Below are 24,905 nucleotides of genomic sequence, written 5' to 3'. Positions count from 1 at the left end.
GCATAGTTTGAAAAGGACTGTTGTCTTTGGGGTCAGCAGTGCTTCATATAAAAACTGTAACTGGATCGTGTCTACAGTATGTGTGTAATGGCTCCAAAATGTAAACTTACAGACAAGGTTGCAAATTCTAAAGTGTGGTGAAGGACAACCGATACTTTGTGAATGATTTCTGACCAGAATAATTTGCCAACCCACTGTGGATATAATGAAGAACTGGGTCTTACACTGTAGACCTCCCAGGTTATGCTTTTTCTTCTCTTTCTTGCAGTACAAAGTGGTTAAGGTTGCGGATGTAGGTGTGGGCTTAAGAATCTCTCCAACCTAAAACCCATCAGGAAGCTGCAGAATTCATCTAGTACAGAAAAAATCAGGAGGACTAACTTCTCATCAAGAGGACCTCTGTGGCCACTTGACCGCACGTGACATTTACTGTGAGGGATCACTTACTCAAGACCAGTGTTCACCAAAATTGGTCAATTACACCAATTCAGACCAATTTTTTTGTGCTCGATCCGAGTGAAAACAGTGGTATCGCCGAATGGAATAAAAGACCCCTGCTGTTTATCTAACAGACTGAGTCATATAGCAAAATGCAGACCATATGTAACCTATGACATAATCTGATTAATAGGTTTATAATTACCTGTGAGGGTGGTCAGGGATGGGAGTGCAAGGAAGAGGAAGCTTGGTGGAGGACTGAAGACTTACGTTATTAGAAGTCTGTGGAAATTAGTGCAAGAGTGTCATGTCACCTAATGGCTGTGGTTTGACAACAAATTTGTCTGGATACCGTATTAAAATTTGTCTGACCAGATAATAAACATTGAGATTAAATACGTTTGGCATGTACTTGATGATCTTTTGGATTTGGGATAAAGCAGATGTTCTCTTTTTCTTGGCCCTTTGCTTCCCAGCATTAATTTTATTGAATAAAAATAAGATATGAATAGTCACTAGAGTAGAGCATATATCCAGATGTTTCAATATTCTAAGCACCAGTGGTTATCTGCCTTTGTTCTTTGATTCAGATATCAAGGGAGTGCGAAGGGAATGTCATTGATCTCCATCCTATTTTTCTCTTCAGCTCCACATAGTGTCTCTAGCAGCTGTCCTGACCTGTGAGCTAGTCACACATGCTAGTCATCAGTGAGTTAGGCCGAGGTCAGGAGCTTCTTGAAGTCTTGGCATCCCAAAGGGCCATTTCATCTATGTGGTGATCTCACTGGCAGACTGCGCTCTGCTTGTTATATTTTACTTATGGTGTCACCAGAGGTAATTATCCATAGCCACACATGCTACCAGTTACTAGCGTATAGACTCGTGAGAGGGCTGTGGTGTAGCATGAGGTACAAATCTGAAACATCGGCGCGTTAAATTGCATGACGTTTCCTTATGATTTAATAAAAGCTGTGTCTTCTGTCCCCTTTTCCTCGGTAGACTTCTTTGGATTTCTTGGTGACCTCCAACCATTACCTCAGCGCCACGTGGCTGTGAGGAGGCCCACAAAAGAGGCAGGAGGGAGGGGGCCTTATCCCTTCACTCGTCTTGCGGTAGCACACAATGATGGTGGCGTCCTCACTCAAAGCTATAGTGACCTCATAGAGGAGAGGAAGTGATTAATGAGGTCAGATAGTCCTCTTGGTGATGCAAAAGGAAGGGGGTCTAGTCCCCCCCCAGGGCGACCTCCTTCCATTCTTTTACCATATGTGCTCCCCTGACCCTTCCCTAAGGGTCCACGTTCGCTTCTGCTGAACTCCTGTGACGCTCACTCAAATGCACACTACAACGTAGAGCAAAACTTCTTCATTTTATTCTCATCGGGGGAATAAGTTGGGGAGTAAAGTGTTGTAAACTTTAATTCTGGGTTGATGACAGAGGCGTCACACACACACACACACACACATACACACACACACACACACCTGTGACCTCAGCTTTGTGTTTGCGTCTAATGCAGCCTGTGAGGTTGGACCGGAGAGCTGCTAATTTTGACCAGATGAGCTTCCCTTGCTGTAACTGCAGCCTATCTGGCATATGTACTGTATATTTACTTTGAGATAATCTAAACCAAGTTTGAATCAGGGCTTGATTTGTAGCTGTTTCAGGGTGCCAACTTCTGCCACTATGTGAGCAAGCTCCGTTTACACCTCCCACCGCAAGCCACTGTTGTACAAGCAATTTTTGATAGCTGAGACTCAAGTAAAACATTGTGGATATGGCAGCTGGTGCATTAATTGTGTAATTGTAAGCAGCTGTATTGTCTGGGTCAGTTGTGATGATGTGGAAGTGTGTCAAACTAAAAAGGGAGTGGAGGGTGCATCCCATTGACTTTCCACCATTCATCTCCTGTCGTCTTTGGACCATTGCAGATCATCAAGATAGAAAGTTTCGGCAGTTTTTTTTTTGTTTTTTTTCCATTTGCTTCATTCAATGAAAATCAATTGTGATAAAATAATGATAGAGGGCGTTTTTTAGCTGATTAATATTTTCTTCCATTTTATCCTTCAGTTTCTTTAGTAATAGTGACATTCTCAGTGCTGCTTGCACCTGGCCTCAGGAGTTCAAAGAATGAATTTGAACATGTAATGGTTAATAATGACTTGGTGGTAAATTTGATGTGCCTGGACTGGCAAGAAATTGAGTGTGCATGCAGTCTACAGGCCTACAGTTGGCTGCCTTATATCCTTCTGCAGTGATTTCATTACTGCCTGGAGAAATGTCATGACTCGCAGAAGTCCACGTGGCGCAGAGAATTGGGGAGAGAAGAAGGAGAAGATGACTGGAAACAGCAGAAGAGAGGAGGGGGGAAGACTGAAGCAGGGGAGTAGAGCTACAGCAGATTCAGGCTTTTTCCCATTATCACACTCCCCTCTCTCTGTCAAGTGTTGACAGTCACAGAGCCAGCCTTTGCCTTTCCCAATTAGATGTACACTCATCCAAGTTGTCTCTCCTTCCAGACTTTACTCCATCATCCTTCTGCCCACTAATGTCTCTAGTGTCTCATATTGAATGCATAAGGCAACATATGCAATCCTTTAATATGCTGCTATGCCACGGCTCCAAATGCTGCTCCTTTTATAAGCTACCAACCAGTTATATCCCTCAAAGTTTTTGTTGAACTGAGCACTTCAGTGTTATGTCACTGAGGGCATAGTTTCAAGCACTAGCCCATGTCTAGACCAGTGAGGGTCCAAATTCCATATAAATAATGGCTTTGTTACCAGCATCCCCCGCCATTAAAAACATCATCCAAACCTAGAGAGGATTTAAGTAAGATGATGCATGGATGACTGCTGTACCCCCCAACAGCATGACTACCCACCAATGTCTTACCTCATAAATCTGTGGGCTGTCTGGGTATCACCTCAAGCCAGTGAAAACGATGCACTTTTTGCTCCATTTTTTCCACTTGTTATTAGCTGGTAATTAGTGGTAGCCCAATGCCAGTGTAAGGGAAGCCCCGCAGATGGAGAACCACAATTTAAGAGTGGCATAAATACCCCTTTGGGCTATGAATAATAGCCCTGACTAAGCTCTAACAGCACTACAGGGTACACCAAGCCTTTTGAATATCAAACAAGAGGCGGCAGTAGATTTAATGAGCAATTAGCAGCTACAGTATAGGGTGCTGTAGATCAGGGGGTTTCTCTGAGACATTATACAGCCACCACCGGATCCCAAGGTGAAATCACACTTATGAAGAACCAAGCACATGTTTGTTGAGGTCTTTCATGTTGTCATGGTGGAAACAAACTGCAAATTTGATGTGCCTTACATACAGTTGCAGGGGAAGGGAGACTGGTATAAAGTTATGCACACATTAATATGAATGATGGCCACATCCTGCTGAAATTAAGCCATGTCTGTTGCTTCTTTAGACTTAATGAGAAAGCGAGCAAGAGTGTGCACGTGCATGAGAAGGAATGCCTTACATTACCTTTTTGCATTTGTTTACAAAAGCTAGCCATATATAGATCTGATCATGATATAATACTTCAAGTTTTGTTGTCTGATGTTACCTGATGTTTACTTTGTGTTTCCTAATGGAGCTTTACCCTGAAATCCTTTGCAACATCTTCAGTTACACCCACATCTTAGATGAGAGCCAGGTCATGTCCTTGGTCATTATCCTGTGAAAATACTGTGGAACAATTCTAATTTTTACCCGCTACTTCCCCCTGGATGAAAAACTCATCCATTCATGTCCTGACAGTATTCTGATGGAAAGTAGACCAGGTTGTTGGTTTTCAAAACTTATCTTTCAGAAGTTCAGCATAACTGTGGTCAGAAAAGGGAACATCTGGAACAGTGAGAGAGGAGCCAACAGAGAACCCTAGGTCCTCTTAATCGTGCTGTGCTCTGCTGCAGTAAATAATGTGGAAAAGCAACCGCTGGGGTCGCAAAGTAGACCCAATGTGATAGAGGAGGTTAAAAGGCTGTGGATGCTGAAGAGGGGAGACGCATTAGTTCACAACAAATAACACTGAGAGCCAGTGCAAGCAGCAGAGGGGTAATGAGTCGAGGCAAACCATAACCTGGAGGTTTTCCATCTTGATAATACTGAATGTGAATGTGTGCAAGGTGAAGTCAGGCCTTGAGATGCTGGTCTGTTTGTTATTGAATAGCAAAACAGCTGTAAATGAGCAGCTGAGGATTTTACTCTGGGTGTCTGTGAGTTGCTGTCTCGCTGGAGGACACTGTAAGCTGCAGAAATGGTGTATTTTATTTCAACTTGCTGTTCCTCTATTCAGTGTTGCTTTGCAACACATGCCGCCATTATTCATTGCACATGTGCCTGATTACAGACCCTCTCCAGGATCCCCTACAGTTTGCCTACAGAGCCAACTGATCTGTGGATGACGCTGTGAACATGGCCCTCCACTTCATCCTCCAGCATCTGGACTCCCCAGGATCCAACGCCAGGATACTGTTTGTGGACTTCAGCTCTGCCTAAAACACGATTTTCCCAGCTTTGCTCAGAGACATCTCTCCCAGCTGAACGTGCCTGACTCCATGTGCAGTTGGATCACGGACTTCCTGACAGACAAACGGCAGTTCATGAGGCTGCGAAAGCATGTCTCTGACTCCTGGACCATCAGCACTGGATTCCCCCAAGGCTGTGTCCTTTCTCCTCTGCTATTCTCCTTGTACACCAACGGCTGCACATCTGGTCACCAGTCTGTCAAACTCCTGAAGTTTGCAGACAACGCCACCCTCATCGGCCTCATCTCTGATGGGGACAAGTCAGCCTACAGGAGTGAGATGGACTATCTGGTGTCATGGGTGCAGCATGAACAACCTGGAGCTCAACTGTCTCAAGACAGTGGAGATGATACTGGATTTCAGGAAGGACCCAGCCCCCCTTCCCACCTGTCATCCTCTGTGACAGTCCGGTGACCTCTGTTGAGTCCTTCCACTTCCTGGACACCATCATTACCCAGGAGCTCACTTCAAAGATGTTGGTGAATGTGTACATTGCCATCATTGAATCTATCCTCACATCCTCCATCACGGTCTGGTTTGCTGCAGCCACAGCCATGGACAAAGCCGAGCTGCAATGGTCTTCCACTGTGCTGAGAAGGTGATCGGCTGCAGTCTCCCATCTCTCCAGGAGCTGTATATCTCCAGGACCCAGAGATGCGCAGCCAAGATCAGAGCCGACCCCTCTCATCCCAGGCAAGAACTCAGTCCCTCCCCTGGCAACAGGCTCCGATCCATCAGGACCAGGCCCTCACGCCACAAGAACAGTCCCTCCCCCCTCAAATTTACAGTCTCTTTCACTCTCACCTTCTAAATTGCACTACTTTTTCACACAAACTCACTTTTGTATATAGTATTTTTTATTTTATTTTATCTTATTTTATTTTTATTTTATTTTATTATAGTTTGTTTTTTTAAAGTACTCTGTACATACTCTAAATCTGTATATATGTTTGCACCAGACACCAAGACAAATTCCTAGTACTGTAAAGTGCTCTTTGCTTTGCTTTGATTCTGATTCTGATTGTTATCTATAAGCTAAAAAAAATAATGCAGCTGTGGATAACTGGGCTTCAAGTGAGGGAGACCAGCTGATGTAGGTTTGGGAGCTGGCTGAAGGATGAACAGTTCTCATAGACTGACATCCTCAGGCTCCTCTGGGGAAGGAGGGAGGCACTGGTGCATGAAAGAGGAGGTGGGTTCCAGTGGGCTCTGGGATTGGGACTTCTATCCACCACCACACACACAACACCCCAATGACCCCCATGCTCAGCCAACCTCAGGGCTACCTAGGCTCTAATCAGCAGTATACAGAGCATCTCCAGGGGGCAGCCAAGCTAAGCCCCAGCTGCCTGGTGACTTCCCCTGTCCCTTCTCTTAAGCACAAACACACACACACACACATGCAGACACTTCCTTAGGTGCTTCCTACACCACTGCTCCTCTGTCATTATTGACTCATTCTCCTTGACTGCACCTCACCCATCCAGTGCCACCCACTCATTACCATAAGGCACCGGGGAGTACAGCATGCCCTATCCAAGATTACAACAACATAATTCACACAACACTACAACAAAGACTAAGAGAGTGATAAAGTCTAACACATTTAAATATATGAGCGACTTTGTATACAAAATCGCTCTAAACATACAGTACATGCTCTATTTTTCCCCTCTAGCATGTACCCATGACTGCCTAATCCTTATTGATTTATCTTTCTGCCAACTGCCATGCTTCCAGTGGTTTCCACTGTTATGAAACCCTCCAGATTTCCCAGTTGACTGCACATGCAATATCAGAGGCATAAATCACTCCTGAGCAAAAAGTAAGAGTAAAATGTGAGCTATGTGGGTAGGGGGGAGGTGTCATGGTAAAGTAGCTGTCATCATATTTTCTCCATGACCAGTACTTACTAATAACTGCTTAACCTACATAGTAAGACTTGAAAAAACATCCTTGCAAAGTTGGCAGTAAATTTGATGCTTGTGTAACACGAAATAAACGACCAAAGTAATGAATCTAAACCTGGACAACACTGTGTTTGCAAAGATACATGGGATTTTTAGTCATGAATCTTTAGTCTGGGCCCCAGAGTGAGTCAGGAAGTGGCATAAACTACAGCGCATTCAGAAAGTATTCAGACACCCTTCATGTTTTTCAGTTTGTTGTAGCCTGATACTACAATTGTTTAAATTGATTTTTTTCTCATGAATCTGCACTCAGTGCCACATAATGACAAAGTGAAAACAGAATTTTAGGAATGTTTGCCAGTTTATTAAAAAAAAAAAACTGAAATATCACATTTAAGTATTCAGACCCTTTACTCAGTACTTAGTTTAAAACACTTTTGACAACAATTACAGCCTCAAGTCTTTTTGGGTATGACACAACAAGCTTTGCACACCTGGGCTGGGGGATTTTCTGTCATTTTTCTTTGCAAATCCTCTCAAGCTCAGTCTTGGCTGTGTGCTTAGGGTTGTTGTCAAGTTGGAAGGTGAACCTTCGGCCCAGTCTCAGGTCCTGAGCTCTGGGGAACAGGATTTCAGAGATGATATCTCTGTACTTTCATCAGACCAGAGAATCTTGTTATTCACAGTCTGAGAGTCCTTCAGGTGGTTTTTTTTGCAAACTCCAAGCAGCTTTCATGTGTTTTGCACTGAGGAGAGGCTTCGGTCTAGCCACTCTACCAATCTAGCCAGCTCAGATTGGTGGAGGGCTGCAGTGGTGGTTGTTCTTCTGGAACTTTGTCCCATCTCCACACAGGATCTCTGGAGCTCAGTCAGAGTGACCATTGGGTTCTTGGTCACCTCTCTTACTAAGACCCTTCTCCCATGATTACTCAATTTGGCTGGGTGACCAGGTCTTGGAATCAAATTGTACAAACATCTCAGCAACAATCAAGAAAAATGGGTGAACCTGAGCTCATGTTGCAAAGGGTCTGAATACTTATGTAAATGTGATATTTTGTTTTTTCCTTTTTAATACATTAACAAACATTCCTAATATTCTGAATGTAGATTGAGAAAAAAATGAATTTAAACAATTATAGTATCAGGCTGCAACATAACTAAATTGAAAAATGTAGGGGGTCTGAATGTTTTCTGAATGCATATCAAATATATATCATAACCATTGTTACCTGACTCAGCTGTGCAAGACAAAATATTGAATCACCTGCATGTTGATATATACAGGTTTATAATGAATGGGAATAATTACCTGTATTTACAGAGAAAACCTGAAGGTTGTCAGGCCTGTTTATAACACCACATTGGCCAACAGCTGTCAACTGCATCTGACATTGGGCAGACCTTGACGTACTGACAAAATCTATTTACAAAACAGCTGTGGCGTGAACAACATTAAATGCTACGTTACAAGAATTGGACCACCAACCTGAAACTGTGCTGTACAGAAATGCTGTGTTTTCTTTGATCACCACTTTGGATAAATAAAATACTTACCATACAAAATCTTTAACAACACCTCAACAAATGAACATCCCTGCAATTATTAAGTTAAATGCATTGAACTGAAACTAAATTAAAAAAAGACCCACAGCTTTAAAGACACACACACTCCCCTAAATCCCCACCCTAAGTAAACTAAGATGTCAGCCCAGTGTGATGACAGTGTCGCAGAGAAAGGAGCTCTGTGTTGTGCTGCTGGTGAGACTGACGTGTGCTCTTTAAGAGTTTGCCAAGTACAATAGTGAGAGGCGATGGTCCTACTCTATACTAATTGAATCAGCATGCACTGCTGCTTGTGAGACTTTTTGTTGCAGTGAATTGACTCTGACTTCAGGGAAAATTAATAACGGAGCACACGAGCATATACAGAAACGTATAGACTGTTGTGCGTTTAAAAATCTAGTTAACTGTCTTGATAAGTTTAAAAATAATAATGTAAACACACTCCACATATTTATTATGACTTGTATTTACTTTTTGCAGTGGTTGCTAAGTGTATGAGGCCAATTCTAATAGATGAAGAATAAACTGATATCAGACTGACTTGATTTTAAGAATTTTTTTAACATAAATAAATAAATAACAAAAACAGACCATGGAAGTCTAGACAACTTTTTAAAAAATCTTATGGCTGTTTTTAATGTGCTCTGGGTCTACATGCCGTTATAAAGCCGGCACCAGCCAAAACCTTCATGTCACCATTTTGTTCTGGATAGAAATCTGCCTGCTTGTTACCACTTATGCTGTAATGACAGCTATTTTTTACACACTTTCAACTCACAAAGCTAACCTTGTAAATGGTAATGTGCAGTGAGTCTCAAAGATCTTATTCAGAAACTGTTTGTTGGCTGAGCACAAAACTGGTAGCATACCTGTACTACTGGGTGTCCTCCAGACAATGCCTTCACAGCCCCACGGCTGCCTTCAGTCTCATAGTGGGCCCTGTGGTGAGACTTTGGCTGCACTTCGATCTGTAGGTTGTACGGGCCAGAGCAGGATGGAAGCTGCCAGTCAAGCGCTGGCAGAGATGGACTGGAATAACATGACACACTGGTTATTAAGAGTAACAGTACATAAAATTGTACTGTACCACTAATTGATGAAACAATAGTCAATTTACTTGTTTCTAGTCAGTTCCTACTCAGTGTCTTGATATTCTTTTTGGAAAAATAGGACTACATAGTACATTTCCAGTTTGCTTGGAATAAAAAGGTTTTTTCCCCTCTATTTTATTCTGCTCTTAAAATTCAAGTCACATTTGATTTGCCAAAGCAGAACCTGTGAAGTTCCAGTTTTTCCAGGGTTCCATCACTGCCAATGAGGTATAAATCAAAAAGTTCTGAACTTTAAATTACGCTAAAATTAGGACACTTGATTGTTCTCGATTTGATCATGGTCTACAATTTAATCAATTGAAGTAATTTGCTGGCATGTTTAGTTCCTTAGGCCTGGGTAACAATTAGTGGCGCTTTTTATGAAATTGAATGAAATTGAATGTGCCCAAGTTAGAGAGCAGTGTGTTTTGTATTATGTTGTGAAGTTCAGAAAGTGACTCTTGGGGGGGGGTAAGACACTTCTAAGCAGAAGAAGAAATCTCACATAAACTGGCAATGGACCTGTTATTGATCCAGCTATAACCCATTCCAATTTGATAACTGTAGTATTCTTAAACACAATTGCATTACTACTGAAGTTAATGGAGCTATACAGTGGAATAAGGTCAGCAGCGCATTGTGTCTGTGAGCATGATATCTCTTTCTGAGAGTAGTCCTCCCTTAACATCATTATTCTCAAGAATCAGAGGTTCCCATGTGAACACCATGGAGATATCTAAACCAAAACAAACATTTGCAAGACAATATTTCTCTATGCCGGATGCCTGGTAAACGCAAACCCCTGACCTGAAGGGTGGCTTTACTGAAACCAATCTCTGGCATCTGTGTGGAACTTGCGGGCTGTTTGTTGACCCAAAACGAACTGATTTCCCCCACAGGGTTTTATCTGCCCAGTCAGTGCATGACATCACGTTAGCTCCACAGAAAGAGATGGACTGATGGCGCGACAGACCAGAGAAGGGAGCCGGCTGATTAACCCACAGACTGCTTCCCCTTCAGCCAGGCCTGTCACCATTACTTCCTGTTGCTCACTATCTTAATCTAACACTTGATTTCCAACAGGAAAGTGTGTTATTGGCTTGGAAGAAAATGCCACAAGGGACACAATTGAAATTGAAAAAGTGTACTTTGCTCAAAAGTAAAAAATCAATGACATAGCTGAGTGCATGTGGATGTGTATGTGTGTGAGTGGGTATTTGTATGAGGGTTGCTATAGCAATGATGGCACACATGCTGGGCAACTCCTCCCTGTGAAATATGATTTATGAACTAGTTTTGATCTTCAAAGGGAACTCTTCTGGAAGTGAAAAGCATGCAACTTTTGGATTTCTGCCTTTTGATATGGCCTTTGAAGATTAAAAACTTAAACAGTCTTGCAATAAATAAACACCACTAAATATGGGAAAGAAAAGACAATAATGGAGTACATGGATGTATTGTTTTACACTCTTTGAAAAATAGTAGTCCTGAGGCAGAATATTAGAAACAATAAATCTTATAAATCTACTAAGTTTATCTGACACAGCAGAAGACAGAGCAGCTCCACCCACCTGAGGTAAGGCTTAGGTTTAGACCAGGAGTAAAGATGCTGGGGCACATCCAGGAACCCTCCACAATAGTTCTCCTTTTTGAGGGCCATTCGGGAGGGGTAGTCCTCATGGCAGAGCTCCCCATCAGGACCGAGCTCTTCACCACCAGGCTCCACCTTTAGGCTCATGGAGGGTGAGTGGTCCAGCATGGTCTTCCTTGTCTTGATTGGGATTCCTTCTCCCATGTCTACCACTCCATCTGTGGTCAGAGCATTGATGGCGGCCACGATGGCAGAGTTGGTGTACTGGTTGGTGTTGGCAAGCCAGTTCTCATCTGTGATGCTGACTCTGGGAGAGCCATGTGGAGAGGGGGTGGGAGACTGGTTGGGTGAGCAGGATGTCTGACGATACGGAGCACCATTGAAGCTGTACTTTCTTTTGCCCATGCCACCACTGCCACTGCTGTTCCCTCCACCACCACTGCAGGAAGGAGAGTTAGGCCTGGAGCCACGTGGTTGAGTTGGCCAGCCTTCCTCCGCCAAGGCTCCTATCTGAGGAGAGGTGGAAGGTGAATGGTGAGGAGAACCTGCAGGGCCACTAGCATGTGGGCAGGACAGGAGTGAGGATGTGCCTCTGGGAGAAACACAGGGAGATTGCCAGGGAGAGTTTTGTGGGGAGTTGTCATAGTTGTAGAAACCGGACTCGTAGGAAGACGCTTCAGAGTTGCAGCTGCGTGAGGAAAGACTGCTGGCAGGGCTGAGGCAGCTGGGATCACGGTAGCCTTCAGCGTTAGGCAGCGTCAGCGTCACTATGGAATTAACACCTCGTTTAATGGTGTGGTCCTCACTGCTACTCTCCTCTACCTCATCTTCAGGGTACTGGCTGTAGGCAGTGATCTCAATGCGTGGGCTTTCCAGGGCCGGAGCCCCATTGGGTCTTAGGCCATGGGGCAGGTAATAACCTGGTGCTGCATGGTTGTCATTTTGGAGGCTGTAGCCTGTCTGATGGCAAGAGGAAACTGAGATGACTGGGCTGGACTGTAAAGTGTGGTACTGGGTGGCTAGACAGGGGTTTCCCATGCCCAGCGGTAGAGACAGGCTGACATTTGGTGTGTAGCTGTATGCATCTGAAAAAAGAGAAGCATATTTATAGTATATGGAAGTACTGTATATGCATTCCACTGCAACTGCTCAGAACAGTGGTAAATAGCTCTTATTTTAGGATAATACTGCATGTCTTGTAGCGACTGACTGCATACGTTTTTTCTAAACATCTGGGGAAGCTTAGCAATCATCTCAAAGTAGTTCCTGTATGTGGTTGCTGTGTAGTTGCACGTTGCACAGTCGCTCTGTTTGTTTGATTAGTTCATCTAAGTCTCTGTTTGGCACACCCTGCTGTCATATGTGCTCTACAGGAATTCCTCGAGCAGCGCTGATGGATGCTTTATTTGATTGATTGCATCACTCACTGAGTGAATTAGACCCTCCCCTGTGGAAAACTGACAGCACTCTCGCATCACTCTGAGCTTGTGATTAACTCGAGGAGAGTTTGCTGCGGCGTTACACACAAAAGGCACGTACAAGAAAGCACACAAAGAAATCACAAGCAAACAAGTGCACTAACATACAAATTCAGATAATGGAAGCACACACATCCGGCAGGTAGGCTGCTTCGGTTAGCCTTGTAGAGACTGTTGTGTCAACAGCGGTGAGCCTCGTGTCTGCCTTTTATTGATAATGTCAATGAAGGTAAAAGTGGAATGAGTATCGTGCACTCTGAAACCCGGTGAAGGGCATTCCCCTTGATGCACTGTGCTATATTAGTTAACCACAATCCAGCGCATCACATGAAATGATAATTTTGTTACACACTACATAATATGTGGGTAGGCAGTCTAAAATTAGTTTATGAGAGCCTATTTTCAGAAGTGATTATGCTATGTTTAATATGCCATGAGCTGAATGAACCCTAAGGCACAGGTTATAGATGACCAGTACATAAGCATAATATGGTAAGTCCAATTTAAAATCTGCTATTCTTAAAATGTTGTGAAACATATTATTCACAAAACAGAGACTTAGGAAAACTCATCAAAAAATTAAAAGGTACACCTTTTGGTTAGAAGAATGCTAAATATTACCTGCAATAACAGCCTCTCAAGACAGATAAACAGTTGTTTTTCTTATTATCTAGGAGTAAAGCAAAATTATTCTCTATTGCTCCTCAGTACCCACCTCGCTCACGTTCGTTCTGGACACCTTGGCCGTACTCAAACACATAGCTGAAATCAAACTCTTGCTCCTCTTGCTGGAAACTCATCACTGCCTCACACACTGTACGCTAAGTTTCAATACAGAAACTTGTGTGCCTTCACCTCGGTCTGTATGATGCTTTTCTCTTATGGCTTCATCTCTTCTAGTGCTGAACAGATGACAATCTCCTGCCCACTCCACCCGGTGTGACACACCTCCTTACTTCAGGCCTGACTGACTTTGCTTAGAGTTGCTGCTGTTATTTTTTTCCCTTTTGAATGCGGGCATGATCAGTGCATTACAGCGAAACATAGTTCAGTTCTCCAAACGCCCACTCAAACAGACTGGGTCTTTCACTATTGCTTGCTTCACAATCTTGAAACTTGGCCTTTCCACGTCACACGAATTACGTCTGCTGTACTAACAAAATTGTGATTTCAGGACTGAAACAAATGAAGGAAAAATAAAATAAATGACTCACTCTTGCACTCAAGGCAATGCCTCTGCAATTGTTTGCACTAAGCTCAAAATGTGGTGTAAGCAGAGTTGATTTGAAAACAATATCACACAGATTATAGCATGCTCTTTCTGCCCTCCACAATTTTTCTCAATTATGTTATCATGATCAAAACACTCTCTTCCCACAACCAAACCAGCGTGACTAAAGAATGGATGGGTTTATTCATGGGAATTGTGGTCTAGCCTGTGCTCAGACTGATGGGACCTCAGGGAAAGATAGGTGGGCTCCCACAGAAGTCATCTCCAGCCTGTGGAACTAAGATCCCTGAGGCTGCTTATTGCACGTGCATGTGTGTGTGTGTGTGTGTGTGTGTGTGTGTGTACGTGCCTTTGTGCTAGTGTATCTATGTGTCTGAATTTATGTGTGATAATAAAGCAGCCCTCGACATAGTGCTCAAGCTGTGTGTGGTTAAGCACGTCTCCTTGTCAGGCAAGCTACCCAGCATCCCTGAACACAGATCACGGCTCTCTCTCTGGCTCTCTCTCTCTCTCTCTCTGTCTGTCTCTGTCTCTCTTTCACTCACAGACACACATGCACGTCTGTTACCAATTATATGGCTTAGAACTGAGGGACTGAGATGAATAATAATACAGCCTGTACCCGTCCGTCTGAAACCTCAAAGACAAAATAAATTCCCAAAATCCACAAAAAGGCAGTGACATCAGCACTGGAATACTCTTGTGACTTAAGACGAGACACACTATCAGTGACTTCTGATGGACCAGTGCAAATGTTGCTACTGTATTGCTGAGATGAAGAGCTTAAATCCTTGGCAACTCTTAGTTCAATTGCTGAACTCTGACCTATTTGTGCATTGCGAGATTAAATCATTCTCCCTAATTTTTAATATAAGAAAAAAGTAGTTGAAGAAGACTTGAACCTCTTATGAAGAAGAGTGCAGTTGACAGCAACAGCGTCACCCTATCAACATTCATTGCACATGATGAGAAGCACCTGCAAAGACAGCTGGAGACACCTAATGGTGTGGATGTAAAATGGGTGCTTGCCACTCAATAAATGTCTATATGCACTAATATGTTAATATAAGTGCTAATATCATCCTTGTTTTGGAAAAATAAAATTAAAATAAAATTCACTGTATTATGCTTTTATTTAATGATGACATTATAGGAAACAATACATTAAGAATATAAAGATGTTTCATGAAAATTCCTGTTTTTAATCTGTAATTATTCATGTATATGTCAAATAATATTTTTTTCAATCATATTTTCAATCAGATATTTGCACGGGGAATTGTTTATTTATTCATTTTCTAAGCTGACAGCTGTTTTTTAAATTTTATATCGGCTGATCAGATGGTTGATCCACAGTAGTAGTGCACAAGGTCCCTATCAGTTTGCATGAGCTGCAACACCTGGTGTCAACACATCTTAAAATCACAGAAGTTCTAAAATCATAAACAACAGCACACGAGGAGATGATATGTTTTACCTTCTTCTGCAGACTTCATATCGGCGGCGAGAGAGGTGAGAAGCTGGAGTCCCCGCTCCTTACCGGCTACTGCTCCAAAGCTGAACTTGGAATTGACGCTCAGGCAGAGGGTATCCTGCATTCAACAAGCGACGCGCAACTTTCTCCGTTTGTGAGACTAATAAGCGACGCCTTCACTGATGATCTTATTCTAAGTGTAAGTTCACTTCATACACCATCAAATAAAAGCATAATTCGGAGTGAAGTTAAAGCAAAGCGAGTGTACACTTGCAACCACGACGCGGTGAACTGCGAGCACCAAAGTAGTGAAGGCTGTGCTAATGATTCAGGAGACCGGCGCAGGTTTAGCGGGTGCTGAGGGGACCTTGGCTGAGGTGAGATTGGCTTTCTTCAGCCCAGTGAAGGTCTTCAAGAGTCTCCCCAGGTCGATGACGCAGCGCTGTTTGTCAGAGGGGCCGGCTTCGGTGCTTTTAAAGCTGGAAAACACCCTCCGTCCTCCAGTCAGTGCGCCGCCCATCCAGGGATGACGCGGCCGGCTCCTGCAACCTCCTGGACCGCCTGATGATGTCTTCCACCCTGGGATCCCATCGGAGGAGGTGGGAGGTGAGTGAGATTGTGAGATGTGTGTGCGCGTTTCCGTATGTGCGGGTGAGAGTTAACGAAAGTGAGTGAGAGAGAGAGAGAGAGAGAGAGAGAGAAAGTGAGAGCACGACCGTAACCCCAAAGCCTAAAAAGAGTTGATTTTATTTCGGTGAAACTATTGCTTCTACATATAATCATAGTTTTTCATTCATTTTACATTACCCAGTGAAACTCCCTGTAAAATCTAGCGTTGTAATTGATTACATTTACATTTCATTAATAAATAAAACTGGAGTCTATATTGTGTTAGGCAAACTGGAATAACTGCTGTTTTCTTCATTTCTGGACAAACGATTCACCTTTATTGTCTAAATTCTTCTAATAAAAATGAATTTAACCAAAGGATCACAGCACAAGGCCCTTTTGTTCCTCTTCAGCCTACTGTGTGGAGTTTGTCTACATTGAAACAAATTATTTTAAAATGCTATCCCTAACTATGCTTTCCTAACTTGCATTGTTTACTATGGTGAAATGGTGAAAAATGCCTGTCATAAAATTTCCAAAGCTCAAGGTGATTAGTACAAATGTCATCCAACATCCAAAACCAAAAAAATATTCAATTTACTTTAACAGAAGACCAAGGAAAACAGAGCACACACCTTTTAGAAGCCAAGACCAGAGCATTCTTCTTTAATGATGTCTCAAAATAATTCATTAATAGTTAACAATTTTCTATCAGTCAACTAATTGATTAATCATCTAATTTTAGCAACTCTAATACATACAATATTTTTTCATAGTAGGGATGTGTAGTGGTATTCTACAGGAACAATAAAGCATATATATATTGCCATACATGTGCTGATATGACTATAATGGCCTTCGTTATTTAAATTGGCAATCATTTATTATATGATCATTAGTGCTATTCATTCAGCCCCATCATTAAAATAAGAGCTCACATACTATCAAATGTCATCTTCTGATGCGTTTTCCTTGTGCTTGAGGGAAATATGGTTTTAACGTTTCACCCAAAATAACCACTGAACCACTGACAGCACAGTCCTGTTCCTCATCTCTGTGCTTTCCAATACCTTGAATTAAGTCAGTCCCGAATGACTCTATGGGCACGATGTCTTGTGTTTTAACTATGTTTAAGGAAAGAACTGACATTTACTTTACAGCATATTTCTGAATTGCACTAGTAACAGCTCCTATTAGATGACTTTGTTGTTCTACTTTGGGGTCATGAACGGGTCCAGAAAGGACCAGTTTTGCATTGTTGTCTGACAAGATATGGTTACAAATCTTAGCACATGTTATAAAAAGTAAAATTAATAATATTTATATAAATTGCTGAGCATTGAAGTTCCCGTTATTAGTAACTGTCAACTTAGGAACACTTAAGCACGATAATAGACACTGTGACCTTAAACTAATAAATAAAGTTTTAACCCTCCTGTTTCAATTTGACCCATTTTCAAAGGTTAATATGTTTTCTTCCATATAATTAACTAACAATGACATGGATGGTTCCCTACTATAAGTGTAAAATATATACACTTATATGAAACAAAAAAATTGGTGATCATTTTATACCTCATGCTTTATAAGCAGTCAAAACAGAATATGAATAGTAGAATTTATCCATTGAATGCATATCTTTTGGCATGTGCAATGGAAGTGATAATGACAAGTAAAGATTTCAACGTAGAGCAGGAATATAACTGAGTGCTGGCTGCTGTTACAAATGCAATTAACAATGGTTCAGGCAAGCTACAGTGTAATTTCTTTTGAATGAGGGCCAGATTTAAAGGGGAAAAAAAAAAGACTCCCGTGACTCTGAAATTGAGCTGGCAAGCTTGCGGATGATCACACATAATCAGAAACAGGCTGCCTTTTGGGGCCAGGCCGACTGTGGGGCAAGCGTGAGCAGACAGCATGAGGGGAAAGTAATAGCGAGCTCTGTTTTCTTTGCCTACAGTAGCTCTCTGGCGTCAGCTGTGGCTTGGCTAATGTGCACATATGATCTCAAAGATGAAAAAGCAGCATCACATACTTGAGGAGATGAATTAGGATACAAACCAACGGTAGGAAAAAAGTAACTGTACAACTGATTGGCACTATCAGTGGGATGGGACTGCACTAGTTGAACATCTTTAAAAGCCTATGGTGGGGTATGGTTCAGTGGCAGTGCAAAGGCTTATCTGGATGGATACTGTGCTACTGAATAAAGTGCCATTAGCTGCGGTGTCTGTCAACAACAGTCAGAGCACTTCAGACCACCTTTATAATGACAGACATTTTAGCCACCAGGACATTGAGCATTATATATTTACTGTTAGAAAATATTTGACTAACTTAAAAATCAGATGATGTAATGCTTCTTGTGATGTATAAGTATGCATGTGAAATAACCTTACACCTTTTTTCAGGATCATTTCATAAGCCTGGCTTACAGCAGTTTGATTCAAATCCCTGCTACGGCTTTACTGTACATGAGGTAAAGTTTTTGTCAAAGAAAGCCATATTTACACTGTGTGGACTTGCCAAAATAAACCCTGGATATAATAAAACTGGACACTTGATATTATATTTGCACCAAACGCCAAATCATAACTCATCCTTCCGTTTCGTCATTTCATTTTCACTGATAGCATTTAATTTCAGTGCTTCTGTTAAAAATGTCTTCAGATATATCTATTTTGTTTCTGTGTAGTGATGAGCTTCAGGACTTATGTGTTCTTGGTAGCCTCTAAAAGTACTTGTCTTTAAATCTTCTCTAGATATATATGATTAGAATTTATAGCACTAATGCATCAGGCCCTGTGACAATGCATGCCCTGAGCAGCCACAACATGTCTGCGGAGAGCGTTAGACATACTGTTTTGTGCTCAGATTTATGAGCGGCCTGCTCTTTGCTCATGTGTTTCACAGAAAAATGATCATAGATTATGTCTCGTAAACAGAACCACGCTGCTTTTGATTGAGTTGTTACTGTGTTTTGTTTGGCCTTTTTTCTCATTTTGTCATTCCATAAAGCAAAGATAGCTGTTATGCACACAGACATCAATATGTGCCAAAATCTTGATTAAGAGCATCCAATGCAAGGCTCAAATCACACTCCTGTTTGCTTGAGGTCCTCAGCCTGTGTTCTGCTCTCTGAGCATTGCTTCACTCTTGTGCCGTCTTTGACAGACATTGGCTCACACTGCTGGTGATATAATAAATGACAAGAATGGATTTTTTGATATGAATGCTGTAATACATATACATGTACCAGCTTCTGTAATGTTTACTACGAGTGGTTTATCCAAGAGTAGATATTAAAGGGGACACTGACAAGACATGTAAAAAAAAAAAAAAAAAAAAAAAGTGTAGCTAACTCTGGGTCAATCTCTGTGATGCCTCAAATTCAGCGCTGCAAACCCAAGCTCTTCTTTCACAGTTGCACAGTTAATCCTCTCCTTTTACAACGTATAATTCATGTTTGACATATCCGGGGAAAAGTGCACACTGGCAGCTTGAGTTCTCTACACTATTATTATCTATTTTCTAAGTTTTTTTTATGAGTTGTAACTTGAAGCAGGCAGCTTTTAATAGCCATAAACACTCATCTGTGTGCACTCTGTTGATACAAGTTTATTACTCAGCTGTGCTTAACCCCACACAGCCACCTCAGCCTCAGCTACTATAGCCACAGACGTGGTTACTAGTCATCTCTTTTGAACCTTGTCTGATGTGAGTGATGGTGTTAAATGAAGAAGTCTGCGGTTTAATGAACGCAAGTTGTGAATGGTTGCGGTCAGTTCCATCCTCCTGCATGAGTGTAGCAAACACACAACTAATTACACACACATCCCTACTTCTCCTTTTTCCTTTGTTAGTATTTAGACACATGCTGGTGCACACTTCAGTGCTCACAATGGAGAACTGCTTAGAGCTATCTTAGGCATGTCTGGACATTGCTGTATGTTTAGCTACTGGCTTTTTTCAGAGATTCCTCTTATGAACAGGAAGTAAACGTACATGTCTGGCTTGTAAACCAAAGGAGCAGGGCTGTCATCGTCACAAGGACATTGACTAAGATTATGTTTGGGTCGAAAATAGGGAAGGAACATTGTCACTGTTGTTTGCATGATGTACAGAAGATAGATCTTTTTATTAACATGTCTCTGGAGTCTCGTTTCATTGCTGTAGGTTGGTATAATATGTGAGATTAGTAAACCAGTTAAAACTATTACAATTCACTACAGCTGCTTTTGCTGACTGTGAATTGTGATGAGAGCTCCACCATGGGTACTGTATCTTACTCACATGTGTACCTAATTCAAAGCCTGTGGCCCATAACACTTTCTATAGGTCAAAGACATAGGACCTATGAGACAATTTTCCTACATCACTTTTAAAACAGATAATTACTCAAGCAAGAGATCTGAAGAGGGCAATAGTGTCAGTTTCAAACAAATCAGTGTGCTATAAGCAGTTTTTTTTTTCTATCCATTTGTGTAGCCATTCAACTTTGTCACAATCCCAGAAATGGTTATGGGATTATGAGGGTTGATGGTTTCATTTTTCTAGCCTATGACTGTCACATCCAGGTCCATTAGAGTGATTTAAAACCAAGCTATATATGCCAAAGCCATTTTTACTGCAGCATTCTCCAGCTTGGCTGTTCTACATTAAAACACATTTATATAGTCCTGCCCAGCCATGGTGCTGACTGTACAAAAGGGTCACTTACAAATCTGAGAACAAATCGTCCTGCATCTTGAATCATTTTGTCAACTTAATACTAAGTAACAGTTAATGGTGTGAGTTTGGTTGAGCTACACTACACCCTTTTTCTGCTCCAAAGAAATTCAGTAAAGTACTGTAGGCCTACCTTTAACTAACCTGACACACCAGATGTTTTTTTTTTTTTTTTGCGCAGAACCATAAGAGAGGGCAACCTAATTTTGGAAAGGGCAGGTACAGTAAGGTTAGTACCAAAAGTCCTTCAGAGGTGTAAACTTGTGAGGGCCCAGATAGGTGACTGCTCACCTAAAAATGGGAGATTAAACAATGCATTGCACCCAGGCTCATTAGAATTGTTGTAGTAAACAGAGAAACCTTATTAAAACAAAAGCAGGGTATGATGTAAACAAAGTGTTAACTAGAGGAGTCTGCTTAAACTCTGCTTCCTCAAAGGCCTGCAGCTATGTAATGTAATGTAAACAAAAAAATAAATCCAGTGAAGGGGCTGGACACATTACCATTATTAAGGTTATCATTATATACCTCAGCATAAATTGCACCTTCACCACCTGCAGCGCATGTCAGGTGACCTAAATCAAACACACCCACCCAGCAGCAGTCACTAATGTAGAAGTAGCTACTGAAAAAATGCTCAGGCCTTTCATTCATTGAAGGAGAAATGCGTTTGCAATACCAAGTTTCACAACGGAAGAAACAGGATTGTGTTTTGGTTTGTTGCATAATTGTTGTCAAGTGGGAAAAGGTGAACTAACTTTAAGTAACGAGGAGGAGGCCACAGCTAGCACGGCGACCCACCGTCGTTGCACTGTAGGCGAGGAGGAGGAGTCCTGGATTTATCATCTTGACCTAAACACTAAAAACAATTGTTCCAAGAACCTGGACCCAAGAACCTGGACCCAAGAACCTGGACCCAAGAAATTGGACCCAAGAAACTGGACCCAAGAACCTGGACCTCAGACAGGTTGTGGAGGGCTTTTCACGGCACAGGCCTCGTAGAGACGCAGACTCATTCAAACAGGTGAGTTTTTTGGTATTTTTTAGTCCCTTGTGTGTTGGAAGTTGCAGTGTAGCAATGCTCAAAAACTGCAGCCTCTGCTTTGTGATGAAACTGTCGCACTGCTCTCGCAATAGTGTTTATTTTCGCTTTTTAAACCGCATGTTTACGTCAAACGCCATGTTTATGCTACAAACTGCTGCTGACCTGTTGGCCTTATGTGGCCTGTATTTACTTTGCATCCGCTGTGGGGTCCATGTGCTTTCCATTTACTTCTGCTGCTTTTTGTTTTGCGTTTTGTGCCGTTTTCTAACAGAGGTTATAGCAGAGGAACGTGTTTGTTTGTATTTGGTGGTTTGTTGTTTGCACAGGTGACTGGTTTAAGGGCCCACAGGTACAGTCTGTACCCAGGCCCGGGCCTGTGTTGTTCTGCGGCTGATGCTTTTAATAAATGTCTGGCTGTTAAGACTTAATATGTCTAAATTTGCCATGAGAGTTAATTTCTGCCTGTTGTCATGTTGGTGAAGCTGTGAGCTTTCTTTTACTGTACATGACAAGCCAACCTTTCACTTTTCACATGCATATTTCTCCTGTGGTTTTGGTCATAAAACACAATATTTGCTGTGTGGTTTCCTGCTCACAATAGGAAGAAACCGATAGATTTATTTATTTATTTTTTTACCTTTATTTTAGCAACCGGCTGAAGCAATGCCTCTCTGCTGCTGTTTTACTCTGTCGTGTGTAATTTTACGTTGGTTGTGAAAGTAACAGCGGACTGGGTTAGTCCTTAGACCATGGTGGAGGCCTTCGTCCTGTTGGCTTGTGTCTCATCTTGGTGGTTTGAGTGAAGTGATTTGGTGAAAGCCTGCTCTGGCATTTCTTTATTTTCTCCTAGTAATGAAAACTTATGTAAAAACTAAGCCTCATTGCCATGAGTGATGAATTAAGTGTTCATGTCCTTCAAGATGGCAAACTGTTTCTCCCTGATTGGCTCAGGAAGGGTCATCCCTTAGTTGTGTATGATGCAAAAAAAATGATCAGTTACTGTGTCACACTAACTTTTGCATGTCTGGGTTGTTTTGCATTCTTTCAACCCTTCACATGATGTTTTCACTTTCACGTTTACACTGACTTCAATTTTGTCATATAGAGGACAAGGCAGGCACTCATACAGCACTGCATTTGCTGAAACAAGTTGAAGCAGGATCCCATCCATCAGGTTATAGCTGTGCATTCTTTACCACTGTTATTCAGAGTGTAACATGAGCAACACATCGTTCATGGAATCTGAAAGTTGACAAGTAATTGACAGCAGGAGGATGTCCTTCAGTTCATCTCCTGAGGTATGATATGCAGGGCTCACATGTACAGACCCAGACAAAGCTTGAGGCAGGTCACTTACAGTACTGTTACACTGATTTTATGACCTGTCCTTGGTGTTGGAATTGACATGTCATAAAAGGATTAAAAATAGCTGGATCCTGGCTTCCAGTGCTGAACCAGGTCACACTGAAGTCTAACATTGGTTAGAGTGTCATTGTGGTTGAGTCTAGAAAAGTAACCCCCCTTTTAGACATTTACGTAGAGGGGGTCAGCCGAATGACCGGCTCTTGTCTTCGCCCTCTTTTTTTTTTTTCCTGTCCTTTGTCCCTTTCCTGTCTCTAGTCAATGCCTTCCTTTTTCACTGCCCTTCTGATGGGATCCCCTCTTCTGTTTCCTGTTGTTTGTCCGAGTTGCTTGGAAACCGTGGCAGCTGTCCAGTTGGGAGGGATTTTTGTTTCCTTTTACTGGTGTGACTTGGGGGAAGGGGTCGAAAGGTTACAAGGTCAGCATATGGGTGGAATGCTTTACAGTTTTTATGTTGCCATTATGATACATGGCTTAAAATTGAGCTTTATTCTGCTAAATATAACCTTAAAATAGCGTGTAAATAATGGCATTTAATTGAAATTCAAGTTATAAAGGAAGGAATTTGAAAATACTAAAATTATTGTCCTAAACTCCTATTTTAGCCAGATCTTGCCTTAAGCTGTCCTCTCAGCTCTGGGGGAGACTTTTAGTGTCTTTCAACTCAATGTTTTGTATTTGAGATTCATAACTTTACTGTTTTGATATGCTCTTACCACTGTTATAAACACTGTTTACAGCCACAACAGGTACCTTTCTCATAAACCCAGTGTACAGCACGAAACAGCAGACACACTAAGTTAGTGACTAGCTTGAACAAACAGTACTTATCAGCAAAAAGATGTATATTTCCCTCAGGACTTTAGAGAAAGCGCTGAACTGAAATAGAGGGGACATTGGACAATTTGTTGCGTCTAGATGGATGCAGTATATTTTTCTGTTTGTCAGATGTGCGAGTAGGTAACTGATTAACACATTTGTCATATAATAACAATAATAGTATTTATTGAATCTTGCCAAATTTTGGATACATATCTATTTCAGATCATTGTCATACTTACCTGAACATATGCAGTGTGTCACTTGACATATAATTGGGTAGCGCCTGAATTATTTAGTTATTTGCACTAATATAAATGTCATTGGGATTTTTCACTTTAGCTCTTCAGCTCAGTGTTAATATGTCAGTGTTTTCACTAGTCACTCTTACTACTTCTTTTGCCAATACTTTCTGTAATTATCATGGTAAGGCACATTAATGATTCTTTGTGTAGCATACCTTCTACAACACGTGCACACAGTGACAGCACACAAGCCGTTGTTGAAAATGCTGGGATTTGCACTGTACTCTTAGTCAGCCTGCTCCTTTGATTTGCTCCCATCTGGCTCCGATACGGCTGGGGCAACAATGTGTCACGTATGGAATAAACCACACAGTGTGACGGTAAAGTGTTGGGCAAGTCCACTAAGGCTCAGGCCTGACCTTCACACCCCAAACATCACCTGTGCGTTGATAGCACTGATGGATGTCAGGTTTACATCAGGCTATTTTCTGCTTCTTAAGGCCTTTACAAGCTTTAACAACAACCACACACACATTGAGAAAAGCAGACAGAGGCCAAATTAGAATGTGTGTGGCCGGATGAAAAACTCATCAGGTCAGAATGACTCACAGGTGGCTAAATTCCACAAATATATTCATACTCACATCAGCTCAAGAAGAGAAACAGTTTTCCTTTTCTATCAGTGTGTTTTATGCCATTAAAATGCTGTTGAGATGAAACCAGACATAATAAAGTGCTGCTCCTCAGGGAGAGACCGAGCTGCCCTGCTGTGGATC

The 24,905-nt window shown here is 41.8% G+C and overlaps 1 protein-coding gene across 2 annotated transcripts in view; it reads right to left on the bottom strand.

The window, feature by feature from the left end:
* Positions 1–15,936, bottom strand: part of LOC113122785 (nuclear factor of activated T-cells, cytoplasmic 1-like) — a 58,297-nt gene extending 42,361 nt beyond the window's left edge. The window contains exons 1-3 of one of the 2 annotated variants that reach the window (XM_026294345.1): positions 15,325–15,936; positions 11,119–12,223; positions 9,326–9,485 (exon numbers count right to left, since the gene is read on the bottom strand). In XM_026294345.1, the coding sequence (XP_026150130.1) occupies positions 9,326–9,485; positions 11,119–12,223; positions 15,325–15,445 (1,386 nt within the window). In that variant the 5' untranslated portion in view covers positions 15,446–15,936. Of the gene's footprint in view, positions 1–9,325; positions 9,486–11,118; positions 12,224–13,331; positions 13,484–15,324 lie in introns of those variants that run through there. The other variant, XM_026294347.1, reaches the window with a different exon arrangement.
* Between the last annotated feature and the right edge of the window lie 8,969 nt (positions 15,937–24,905).

The sequence above is a fragment of the Mastacembelus armatus genome, chromosome 16 (assembly GCF_900324485.2).
Source record: "Mastacembelus armatus chromosome 16, fMasArm1.2, whole genome shotgun sequence".
Taxonomy (NCBI): domain Eukaryota; kingdom Metazoa; phylum Chordata; class Actinopteri; order Synbranchiformes; family Mastacembelidae; genus Mastacembelus; species Mastacembelus armatus.
Note: the sequence above shows the minus strand (reverse complement) of the source record. Positions and strands in the feature narration are given on the sequence as shown.